Source organism: Lactuca virosa, chromosome 7 (assembly GCF_052849685.1).
Source record: "Lactuca virosa cultivar CGN04683 chromosome 7, Lactuca_virosa_CGN04683_v6, whole genome shotgun sequence".
Lineage (NCBI taxonomy): Eukaryota > Viridiplantae > Streptophyta > Magnoliopsida > Asterales > Asteraceae > Lactuca > Lactuca virosa.
The window spans coordinates 26,957,095-26,969,450 of NC_136432.1; the positions used below are offsets into that span (position 1 = coordinate 26,957,095).

Genomic DNA, 12,356 nt, shown 5'->3' on the forward strand with positions numbered 1-12,356 from the left:
AATCATATCATCCAATCTTCAACAATTATTCAATATAATAAAAAGATCCTATTTTTATTGAATCTGTTATCAAATTAATCGCAATCTTCAAATCGAAAAAAACGATCGAAACAGAGCATCAGTTCATATCCTCATAAATACGAGATACAATCCTCAAATCGAAGAAAAAAGCACCTCGCAATCATAAACAAAGCATTTGAAAATTGAATCAAAATCAATTTTCATAAATGATGTCGAATCCAAAAGAATTTGACAAGTCGATCACAACTGATACTATTATAGCTGAAATCAATTCATCTCATAATGGCGAACAAATCAATTCAATTTCTTTCACTTCTGAAGAACTTCAAAATACGATTCGTATTGAAGGTACAACTAATTCGATTTAATACTCCATATTACATTACAGTTTCTACACTTCATTCTGATTATTTTATTATACAATATAAATTATGAAAAATCATATATGATTATACAATACAATATGTGATTTAATCATATAAGGATGAATAATCATATATGACTGTTCATATCTATGATTAATCATATGTATTTATAGTTTGTAATTATGATTTATCATATATGTTTTTAAATTGAAATCTATATTAATATTATATTTGGACGAATAATCATATATGATTATATATCATAAAATATGATTAATCATATATTACAAACTAGAAATACATATGATTAATCACACATGATTAAACAATATCAAGTATGATTATTTATAAATTAATACGTATAATCATTTATGATTACACAGTATATTATATGATCAATCATATAATACAATGTACAAATACATATGATTTAACATCTAATAATATATTAATATCTAAAATCATATATGATTTTTTATACTAAAATATAAATACATATCGTTAATCACATATGATTATTACAACATAAAATTATATAATAACATATTTGCCATTCCCTTCTTTTATCAAGTGAAAGTTCCAATTCAACAAATGAATCATATTACAGTAACATAATTGAAGAATCTGAATATAAACCAGATGTCCCTACAGAATTTGTACCAGTTGTAAACAGTGTTTTCAAATCACTAAATTTGGCAGTAAAAATGTATACGGATTATGCAGAAATGGCAGGTTTTCATACAAGACTGAGTAGCCAATCAAAATAAAATAGCCAAATAATAAAAGAAAAATATGTTAGGGTGTCAAGGATAAACCAAAACCTTGTGATACGTTGGCTACAAGTTCTGTCAAGAGGAAACCAAATTCAAACAAGATAATTACTGGGTGTACAACAAAGATTATATTTGAAAATGTTTATGGAACAACAGATTACAAAGTTAAGAAATTCTTTGAAATGCACAACCACCCACTGGAAAGTATTGAGGAAAGACCTTATACGAAAAAAGCAAGAAAGATGTCATATTCTGAAAAAGAGTTTGTAGTACGTGCATCAAAAGCTAAAATTGGTCCCACAATGGCTCACAAAATACGAGCAGTTTTGAAAGGAGGATATGAATATGTAGGGGCGAATGTAACAGACTACAAAAACTTGAGGAGAGGAGTAAATAGAATCTTATGTTACAAGGATGCTCAAATAATGATAAACAAAATGAATGATCGTAGAGATCATTACCCAAATTATTCATTTGAGTTCCTACGTGATGGAGATCTGTTGGCTGCTATGTTTTGGGCAGATGAAAGAGAAAAGGCTTTTTATGCAGAGTTTGGAGAAGTTATATCTTTTTATGCAACTTTTAGAACAAACAAGTAAGTTAATGTTTATAAATTCAAACATACTATTAATCAAATATGATTGTACTAAACACATTTTCTTTATATAGGTATAAAATGGTATTTGTTCCATTCACAACAGTTGACCACCACAAGAAATCAGTTACTGTTGGTGCTGGGTTGCTGAGTAGAGAGACAATTGAGTCGTATGAATGGCTGCTTAAAGCTTTTCTTAGAGCTCATGAAGGGAAAGCACCAAAAATTGTTCTAACTGATCAAGATGCAGCAATAAAACAAGCAGTGGAATCTGTCTTACCAAATTCAAGACACAGACTATGCATGTGGCACATAATGATAAAACTGCAAGCAAAGGTATAATAAAAATACATTATATAATCATATATGATTATATAGTATTATGACAGATGATTCATATATGACTTATCAGATATCATACTATATAACCATATATGATTAATCATATATGATTAACTATTCTAATAATATGAATTATCAGATACCATACTTACTATATAAACATATATGATTACATACTATGTAATCATATATGATATATGATTAACCATATATGATTAATCATACATATATGATATATGATTAATCATATATGATTTTATAATCATATATAATCATATATGATTACAGTACATATATGATATATGATTAATCATATATGATTAATCATACATGATATATCTGATAGGATTTATGTAAAACAAATAAACTAGAAAAACAATTCCTAAGTTCACATGCAACCTACTTTGGATCTATGTTTTAACTATTGAACATATAACTTTGAATTGCAAACAAGAACCCTAGAAGAGAGAGGCTAATTTCGAAATTAACAAACTAGGGTTTAAGAGTTACATACCTTTCAATTGTTATAGCAAACAATTGATAATCCTCTTGATCTTCTTGGAAGCTTAGCACCACAAATGCAATGCCTCTAATGGAATCACACCTAAGAACTAGCAAGAAGGAAACTTGGAGGAGAGAGGATGGAGAGAGTATGCAATTTCGGCCCTAGGGTTTCTTCCAAAGAATCAGTGACCTCAAATGTGAGCCAGGAGGCTCCTTAAATAGCTGAGGGATCTAGGGTTTAGGGAAAACCCTAGTTATCCTTTGCTTAGGGCCTAAGCAAAACCCAAGGGCCTTATCTGGACCCCTTGGACGAAATCTCTAGGGTTTCCCCTATGAATTTTGTCCACCTCCTTCCAAGGGGGGTTCTGGATCCTTCCACTCAACTATTAGTTAATTGCAAACTAGTCCCTGCACTTTATAATTAATTCTTTTAACCCCAAAATTAATTCTGATTAATTTCTGGCTAACTATTAATTAAACATAATGATTTCTAATTAATATATTAATCTTTTAACATATTAATAAATCATTTATATATATTAATTTTTTAATCTTATAAATTAATATCTCTCCTTTCATAATTTCCTTGTCCAGTTGCTAGGTTGAGGGCAACCCAAAAGGACTGTGCTTCTATCAATTCAAGTACATACCAATTATAGTTATGGGCTTAGACACCTAATCCAACAGTCTCCCACTTGGATAAGTCTGTAACTATAATTGCTAGTATGCCTTCTAAATTTGACCAGCAAATTGTAGCTTCCAAAAGTTGCTGCCGAATTCTGACCCAGTCAATTACGTGTCCTAAGATAAGTGATCATATAATCCTTCGTTCTGCATGATATCCCCAGACATAAGACATGGAACGTAATCAATCTCTTTGTCCAGAATCTATGTTTCCCGATTCCTGATTTGTGATGATGTAGGACTTCTAATTGAACACATCAATTTAGTCCTGGCTGGGCCCAGCACATAAGTCAACACCAAATCATCGAGGGGCCCACATATATCGCTTTTCCGGTTAGGGCAAAAGGAACGAATAAACGTTGACTCATATGCTTGTACCTTTTACTCATCAAATTATACATGACAATAAGTTTTATAACACCAAGTTACTGATGCGTTTTCATATCACCAATGCATAACCGACTTGTAAATTACAACTCATATATCTTCGTTTCAAGATTATAATATATTATCGTCTCAGTATTACTTGTGATGAATTCCATGAAGTGATACTCTGAGCGAGGGTTTATCCAATACTCAAATCTCAATTTCTGAGTACTCATGAACGTTGCAACAATTCTATTGCCATGTCTATCCTTAGACAATCTGCAATCCAATTCACGACAGTCTTAATTCACTACTTACTTCCAAAAGTACGAGCGACTGTGGAGTTTGAATAATCTTATTACTCAGGAAGTAAAACATGCAAAATATGAAACACAATAATAAACAATTGACAAAAGACAGTAACCAAACTTATAAACAATACTTTATTATTTAATCACCAAAAGTCAATTACATTTATTTTGTTACAAGTTTCAGAACAAAACTAATCTAACTACTAAAACTAATATGATTTTTCAGTCCTATGCTCCGAGCATGCTGAATATGCTTAGCCCTACTCAGACCCTTTGTGAGGGGATCTACTGGGTTATCTTCAGATGACACCCTCTTTACTACAAGATGGCCTTCTTCTACTCTATGTCTGATGAAATGGTACTTTCTGTCGATATGTCTGGTTTTACCATGATCTCTCGGTTCCTTTGTCAAGGCAACCGCTCCTTCATTATCGCAGAACAGTTCCATAGGCTCCTGGATGGTTGGAACAACTCCGAGATCTCCGATGAAGTTCCTCAACCAAGCTGCTTCTTTCGACGCTTCACTCGCTGCTATGTACTCTGATTCACAAGTAGAATCAGCCACCGTATCTTGCTTGGAACTCTTCCAAGTAACTGCTCCTCCATTCAGTAAAAATACCCAGCCTGACTGTGAACGGAAGTTATCTCTATCCGTCTGAAAGCTGGCATCACTGTAACCATCTACTCTCAAAGTATCATTGCCACCAAGTACAAGGACCCAGTCCTTCGTCCTTCGCAAATACTTGAGTATATTCTTTACTGCTATTAAATGAGCTCTACCTGGGTTTCCCTGATAGCGACTGACCATGCTCAAAGCAAAAGCCACATCAGGGTGAGTACATGTCATAGCGTACATGATCGATCCGACAGCGGAAGCATAAGGTACATGACTCATGTCATCTATTTCCTCATCTGTACTCGGGCATTGAGTCTTACTTAATTTGGTATTGCTCTGGATAGGTAGCTCTCCCTTCTTGGAATTTTCCATACTAAACCTCTTTAGTACCTTATCCAAGTATGTGCTCTGACTAAGTCCAATTAGTCTCTTCTTTCTATCTCTCAATATTCTAATCCCAAGAATATAGGCAGCTTCTCCAAGGTCTTTCATGGCAAAACACTTTCCAAGCCAAGACTTAACTTCTTTCAAGGTTGGAACGTCGTTACCAATGAGTAATATGTCATCGACATATAACACCAGAAAAGTTACTATACTCCCACTAGCCTTGATATACACACAAAACTCATCTTCACTTCTAGAGAAACCAAACTCTTTGACTTTCTCATGGAAGCAAAGATTCCAGCTGCGAGATGCTTGTTTCAATCCATAAATGGATTTCTCAAGCTTGCACACTCTATTGGGAAACTTTGCATCAACAAAACCCTCTGGCTGATTCATGTAAACATCCTCAGCCAACTTCCCGTTAAGGAAAGCAGTCTTGACATCCATCTGCCAGATTTCATAGTCATGAAAGGCAGCTATGGCGAGCAATATCCTAATAGATTTAATCTTAGCTACTGGCGAAAAGGTCTCATCATAGTCAACCCCTGGGGTTTGAGTGAAACCTTTTGCACCCAGTCGAGCCTTGAATGTATGCACATTCCCATCCATATATGTCTTCTTCTTGAAGATCCATTTGCACCCAACTGTCTTGCGACCTGGTGCACTATCAACCAAATTCCAAACTTGGTTGTCATACATGGACTTAATCTCGCTGTCCATTGCCTCTTTCCACTTGGAAGCCTCTGGGCCTGCCATTGCTTCCTTATAAGTGACTGGTTCATCTGAGTTTACCAGTGTTCTGTCACTTATGAATGTGTCACCATCTGAAGTAATATGAAAACCATACAACTCAGGTGGCACACTCACCCTAGTGGACCTTCGAAAAGGTAATGAGTTATCAACTGGTTCAACAGGAACTGTTTCCTCTGGTTGAGTGCTAGTGTCATCTAAAGTTCCTTCATTGGCTAACTCTTGAATTTCTTCAAGTTCAATGGTGCTCCCACTGTCCTCTTTGAATATGAGCTCCCTTTCTAGAAAGACTCCTCTTCGTGCTACAAAGACCACGTTTTCACTATGCCTGTAGAACAAATATCCAAAAGACTGCTTTGGGTAACCAATGAAAACACATTTCTCACTTCTAGCTGCTAGCTTGTCGTGAGTCTCTCGTCTTACGAAAGCTTCACAACCCCAGACTTTAATATGTGCCAACGAGGGAACTTTCCCCGTCCACATTTCGTGAGGTGTTTTGGCAACCTTCTTTGTAGGGACAAGATTGAGGATGTGGGCGGCTGTCTCTAAGGCATACCCCCAGAAGTGAATAGGAAGCGAAGCACGACTCATCATAGAACAAACCATGTCTAACAAGGTCCGATTACGCCTCTCAGCTACACCATTTAATTGTGGTGTCCTAGGAGGAGTCAATTGTGAGACTATCCCACATTCTTTCAGATAGTCGTTAAACTCGATACTAAGATACTCCCCGCCTCTATCGGATCTAAGTATCTTTATCTTCCTGCCCAATTGATTTTCGACCTCATGCTTAAACTCTTTGAACTTTTCAAAGGTTTCTGACTTATGCTTGATCAAGTAGATATAACCATATCTGCTATAATCGTCAGTGAAAGTCACATAGAATCGATTAGCATCTCTTGTAGTTGATCTGAAGGGCCCACACACATCTGTGTGTATGAGATCCAACAGACCTTCACCTCTTTCACAAGACCCTGTGAATGGTGATTTTGTCATCTTTCCCAAAAGACAAGATTCACACATATCATCTGATTTTAGGTCAAATGATTCCAACACTCCATCCTTTTGGAGTTGGGCTATGCGTTTCTTGTTAATGTGTCCAAGACGACAATGCCACAAGCATGCCTTGTCTATACTATTAGACAAGTCAATATTAAGTACACTATTTCCTAAGCTATCAACACAAGTCACTCTTTCATACACACCATCACAAGGTAAAGCTTCAAACATAAAAACACCATTCTTATAAACAGAAATTGAACCATTCAAATCATTAAAAGAATATTTAAAACCTTGTCTGAACAATGCATGAAATGAAATAATGTTTCTCGTCATCTCAGACGAATAGCAACAATTTATCAAATCTAATCTAACATCATTACTAAGCAAAAGCTGATAAACTCCGATCTTGGTTGCTGGTGAAGACTTTCTGTTTCCCATGATCAAGTTTATCCTTCCTCGCTCTATCTCCTCACTTTCCTTTAGCCCCTGCATATCAGAACAGATATGAAAACCACATCCTGTATCAAGGACCCATGAACGAGAAGATAATGAGTTATTAGCAGAAATAGTGTAAATACCTGCCGAAGATGGCTTTACTTTGCCATCCTTGATATCCTGCAGATATTGTGGGCAAGATCTCTTCCAATGCCCCTTTTGATTGCAGTAAAAGCAAACGGCCTCTTTTGGATCAGAAACATGGGGAGTGGAACCATTGGGCTTAGCCTTTGGGCCATTGCTAGATAACCCAGCTTGAGCCTTGCTTTTCCAGTTTTGCTTGGGAGGACCTTTCCTCTTTTTCCCCTTTCCCTGTCCAATAGCCAAGACAGGGGCACTTGCAGGTGTGGAGGGTATACTTTTACCCTTCATCCCTGCTTCAGCTGTCTGCAACAAGTTGTGCAATTGGGCCAGAGTCTGCTCAGTGTTGTTCAAATGGTAAGTTAGAATAACCTGACCATAACAATCAGGAAGTAAGTTCAAGACCATGTCAATGGCCAATTCCTCATCAAAGTGAATGTTGAGCTTGACCAAACGCTTTATGTAGCGTTGCATTCTTTGCACATGTGACACAACCGACTCCCCTTCTTTCATCTTGCAAGCCATGAGTGACTTGACTACTTCAAACTTTTCTTGACGAGCTCGCTTATGGTAATTTTCCATAAGGTCCTTGTTCATCTCAAAAGGCCAGTAGTCCTCATAGTACCTCTGCAATTCTGGGGACATAGTTGCCACCATGATGCATGCCACTTTGGTAGCATCATCGTAATGTTTCTTATAGGCAGCATATTCTTCAGGAGTAGCTTCAGACTCATCAAGCTCTTTGAGCTCCTTTTCAAGAACATATTCTTTGTTCTCAAAACGAAGCGCCATCTTGATGTTACGCATCCAATCGTTATAGTTAGAGCCATCCATAACGACTTTGGAGTAGATATTGAGCAAAGAGAAGTTTTGGTTGGAGGAGGATGAAGTAGAAGTGTTTCCAGGAGTAGACATCTGAAAAGAAAGAAAGTTTTAGTTAGATTTCAAGATACCTTAATATAATAACCCAAAGATAAAATATCAAGGTTAGGATCCAACTATGAAGATTCACAACTTAGAAATGGGATGCCGAGATCCAAGTGTAAATTTCATAAAGGTAGGTGAATGACGATTCACCAATTCCACCATTAGACGAAACAAACGAAGTGAAATTCCTAATTCTTTTGAGATACATTGAAACTATTCAATGGCATGTTTTAATCTCAGATTATGCTCTTCTATTTGTCACTGGGATGCCGAGGATCACAAACAAGATGTGAATAACCATGCAAATGTGCTTGGTAACCTCATTGTCTTTATCATTAACTATTGATGTGCTGGTAAACCACACACGCTCCATCAAAATGACAATTATGAGATACCCATTACTACTCTTTATTAGTGCCTTTTAGTGTGCTGGTTAACCACACACGCTCCACTAACGACCAATAAAGCATAATGTGCAATTTCATGGATTAGCATACTTTTCACATTTTTCCTAAAGTAACTAGAGTTGGGATTTTGAAAAATAATGTTCTAGTACTTTCTTTAATAGCATTATACTTTTAATGAGAAGTAGTTGTCCTATCAAATCCGTTCTGCTAACGACCCTCCACTAATCAAGGGAGCGGTGGGTGAGAGTGGACACCCATTCAACTACCATTTTATAGGCAGTTTCCTTATACCCCCCTTATAGACTAGCTTCGTGAATGAGGCATACTAGCGATTTGACTGACCATATTCTTATACATATATAATATTAAACATTTAATCATAATACATATATAAGGTATGTTTTAAACCTTTTAAAACTTTAAGGTTTATATAAATTTCGAAAATTAACCTATTAATTTAAATTTAAAATAAACCAAATTACTAGATTTAATGTTTATCTATTAATTAACTTTTAATCAATTTATTAAATCTTGTAAGGATTATCTAATCAAATTAATCAATTAATTTAATCCTAATCCTTATCCCTCTAAATTTCGAAAATTAGGGTAAGGATAATTATCCAATTAATCTAATTAAGCAACAATTATCCAAAACAAGAAACCCTAAAATTACTAGCATATTTCAAAATTTACAAGGGAGGAGGCTAGGGTTTTCAAAACCCTAACCCTAATTTCGATTAGGGTTCTTTGGAGGCTAGGGTTTTCGAAAACCCTTTGATCCAAAACCCTAAAATCGAAAATTTTGGCCTTTAGGGTTTAATGGCTATAAACCCTAATTTGCAATTCAACAATTATAGCAATTCAATTTAAAACAAACAATGGCTCTGATACCACTGATGGGATTTAGGTAAAACAAATAAACTAGAAAAACAATTCCTAAGTTCACATGCAACCTACTTTGGATCTATGTTTTAACTATTGAACATATAACTTTGAATTGCAAACAAGAACCCTAAAGGAGAGAGGCTAATTTCGAAATTAACAAACTAGGGTTTAAGAGTTACATACCTTTCAATTGTTATAGCAAACAATTGATAATCCTCTTGATCTTGATCTTGATCTTATTGGAAGCTTAGCACCACAAATGCAATGCCTCTAATAGAATCACACCCAAGAACTAGCAAGAAGGAAACTTGGAGGAGAGAGGATGGAGAGAGTATGTAATTTCGGCCCTAGGGTTTCTTCCAAAGAATCAGTGACCTCAAATGTGAGCCAGGAGGCTCCTTAAATAGCTGAGGGATCTAGGGTTTAGGGAAAACCCTAGTTATCCTTTGCTTAGGGCCTAAGCAAAACCCAAGGGCCTTATCTAGACCCCTTGGACGAAATCTCTAGGGTTTCCCCTATGAATTTCGTCCACCTCCTTCCAAGGGGGGTTCTGGATCCTTCCACTCAACTATTAGTTAATTGCAAACTAGTCCCTGCACTTTATAATTAATTCTTTTAACCCCAAAATTAATTCTGATTAATTTCTGGCTAACTATTAATTAAACGTAATGATTTCTAATTAATATATTAATCTTTTAACATATTAATAAATCATTTATATATATTAATTTATTAATCTTATAAATTAATATCTCTCCTTTCATAATTTCCTTGTCCAGTTGCTAGGTTGAGGGCAACCCAAAAGGACTGTGCTTCTATCAATTCAAGTACATACCAATTATAGTTATGGACTTAGACACCTAATCCAACAATATCCTACATTACAGTAATCATATATGATTACTCATATATCATATATGATTAATCATATATGATTACAGTACATATATGATATATGATTAATCATACATATATGATATATGATTAATCATATATGGTATATGATTAATCATATATGATTATATAATCATATATGATTATCATATATGATTAATCATATATAATCATATATGATTAATCATATATGATTACAGTACATATATGATATATGATTAATCATATATGATTAATCATATATGATTAATCATACATGATATATCCTACATTACAGTAATCGTATATGATTAATCATATATGATTACCCATATATCATATATGATTAATCATATATGGTTACAGTACATATATGATATATGATTAATCATACATGATATATCCTACATTACACTAATCATATATGATTACTGTAATGTAGGATTAATCATATATCATATATGTAATGTAATCATATATGATTAATCATATATGATATATCCAAATAGGTATATAATTTATACTTATATAAGCAAAGTTGTTCATTCATAGGTTACTGACGATTTATTTAAAAACAAAGACTTCAAGAAAAGATTTAACAAGCCTGTTTGGAACATGCATATCAAACCTGATGAATTTGAAAAGAAGTGGGATTTGATTATTAATGAATTCAATCTGGAAGATAAAAGATGGTTCAATGATATGTTTGAATTACGTGACAAATGGATACCTGCATACTTCAGTGACACAAGAATGTCTGGATTGATGAAAACCACTTCAAGATCAGAAAGCATGAATTCCTTCTTCAACACTTACTCTCAATCTGGAAATTTACTTTTACATTTCATGATGAACTATGACAAAGCAATTCAAAAACAAAGAAATACACAACAGGAGCTTGATCATCAAACAAAGAAGGCGGTATATAAATTTATTTCACCACTACCAATAGAAAAACATGCTGCAAAAGTTTATACAAGTACATTGTTTTATGAAGTACAGAAAGAAATCTATAAAGGTTCCTGGTACTGCCAATACGAACATCTTGGAACAAAAAATGGATGGGAGTTATACAAAGTGGAACAACTGAACAAAAACAGTGATTTAAAAACAGAATTTGAGGTAATATATTCTTATTTTAAATTTTGTTGAATCAGCACATAATATAAAAAAATATTCAGTTATGATTATAAAACACTTAATGCTTTAACCGCTTTTGAACAGGTAGAAATAAAACTTCCAACCAATGATGTAAAATGTACTTGTGAACACTTCAACCGCTTTGGGACTTTGTGCAGACATGCATTCAACATACTCATGAAATATGGAATTAAGGAGACACCTGAACAGTACGTTGAGAATCGTTGGAGAAAGGATGTGATATCAAGGGATTATAATTTTGGTAGACATGTATATGATACAGGAGACAGTGAAATTAACAGATCTGTCAATCAAGCATACTACAACTTTGAAGCATGTTTGGAATACGTAAGAAAAAATAAAGAAAAAATGGATTTGTTTGTTAAGAAAACAGAAAGTTTGCTGAAGGAATATGAAAACGATCCTACAAATGAATTGCAGAAGAATAGGACAGATGTTGAAGAGGTAGAAAAGCTTATGGGCATATCTATTCCAAAAGACATTGACATTAATGTTCCAAATGTTCAAAGCAATAAAGGATGCGGAAAGAAAAGTAGAATTCAAAGTGCATCAGAAATAGCGTATAAAAATTCAAACAAGCAAACAAGAAGATGCTCAGGATGTGGAGAAAGGGCTCCTCATAACTTGCGGACATGCCCAATCAAACTTGCAGCAGAACAATCATCAAAAGCTACATAGATATTTAGTGCTTTAATCAGTAATGAATAAGTCATAATTTTTTTTTCAAAATAATATACTTTTTGTTTAGTACACTTTACTCTTTTTATAAAACAAAATTTACTATGATTTTGTCTACTGGATTTAATCTACTTTG

General features: G+C 34.3%; 1 protein-coding gene across 1 annotated transcript; it reads left to right on the top strand.

The window, feature by feature from the left end:
* The first annotated feature begins 230 nt into the window (after positions 1-230).
* LOC145126484 (protein FAR1-RELATED SEQUENCE 5-like) lies at positions 231-12,220 on the top strand. Its single transcript, XM_079061846.1, has 7 exons — positions 231-369; positions 1,026-1,118; positions 1,316-1,754; positions 1,829-2,090; positions 10,934-11,302; positions 11,384-11,503; positions 11,606-12,220. The coding sequence occupies exons 1-7, from the start codon at positions 231-233 to the stop codon at positions 12,218-12,220; spliced, it is 2,037 nt and encodes a 678-aa protein (XP_078917972.1).
* The last annotated feature ends 136 nt before the right edge of the window (positions 12,221-12,356 follow it).

Coding starts and splice junctions, on each gene's coding strand:
- LOC145126484 (XM_079061846.1), top strand. CDS start 231: ATGTCGAATCCAAAAGAATTTGACAAGTCGATCACAACTGATACTATT. Junction 370..1,025: donor AAATACGATTCGTATTGAAG/GTACAACTAATT, acceptor AATATAAACCAG/ATGTCCCTACAGAATTTGTA. Junction 11,303..11,383: donor ATCATCAAACAAAGAAGGCG/GTATATAAATTT, acceptor TATGAAGTACAG/AAAGAAATCTATAAAGGTTC.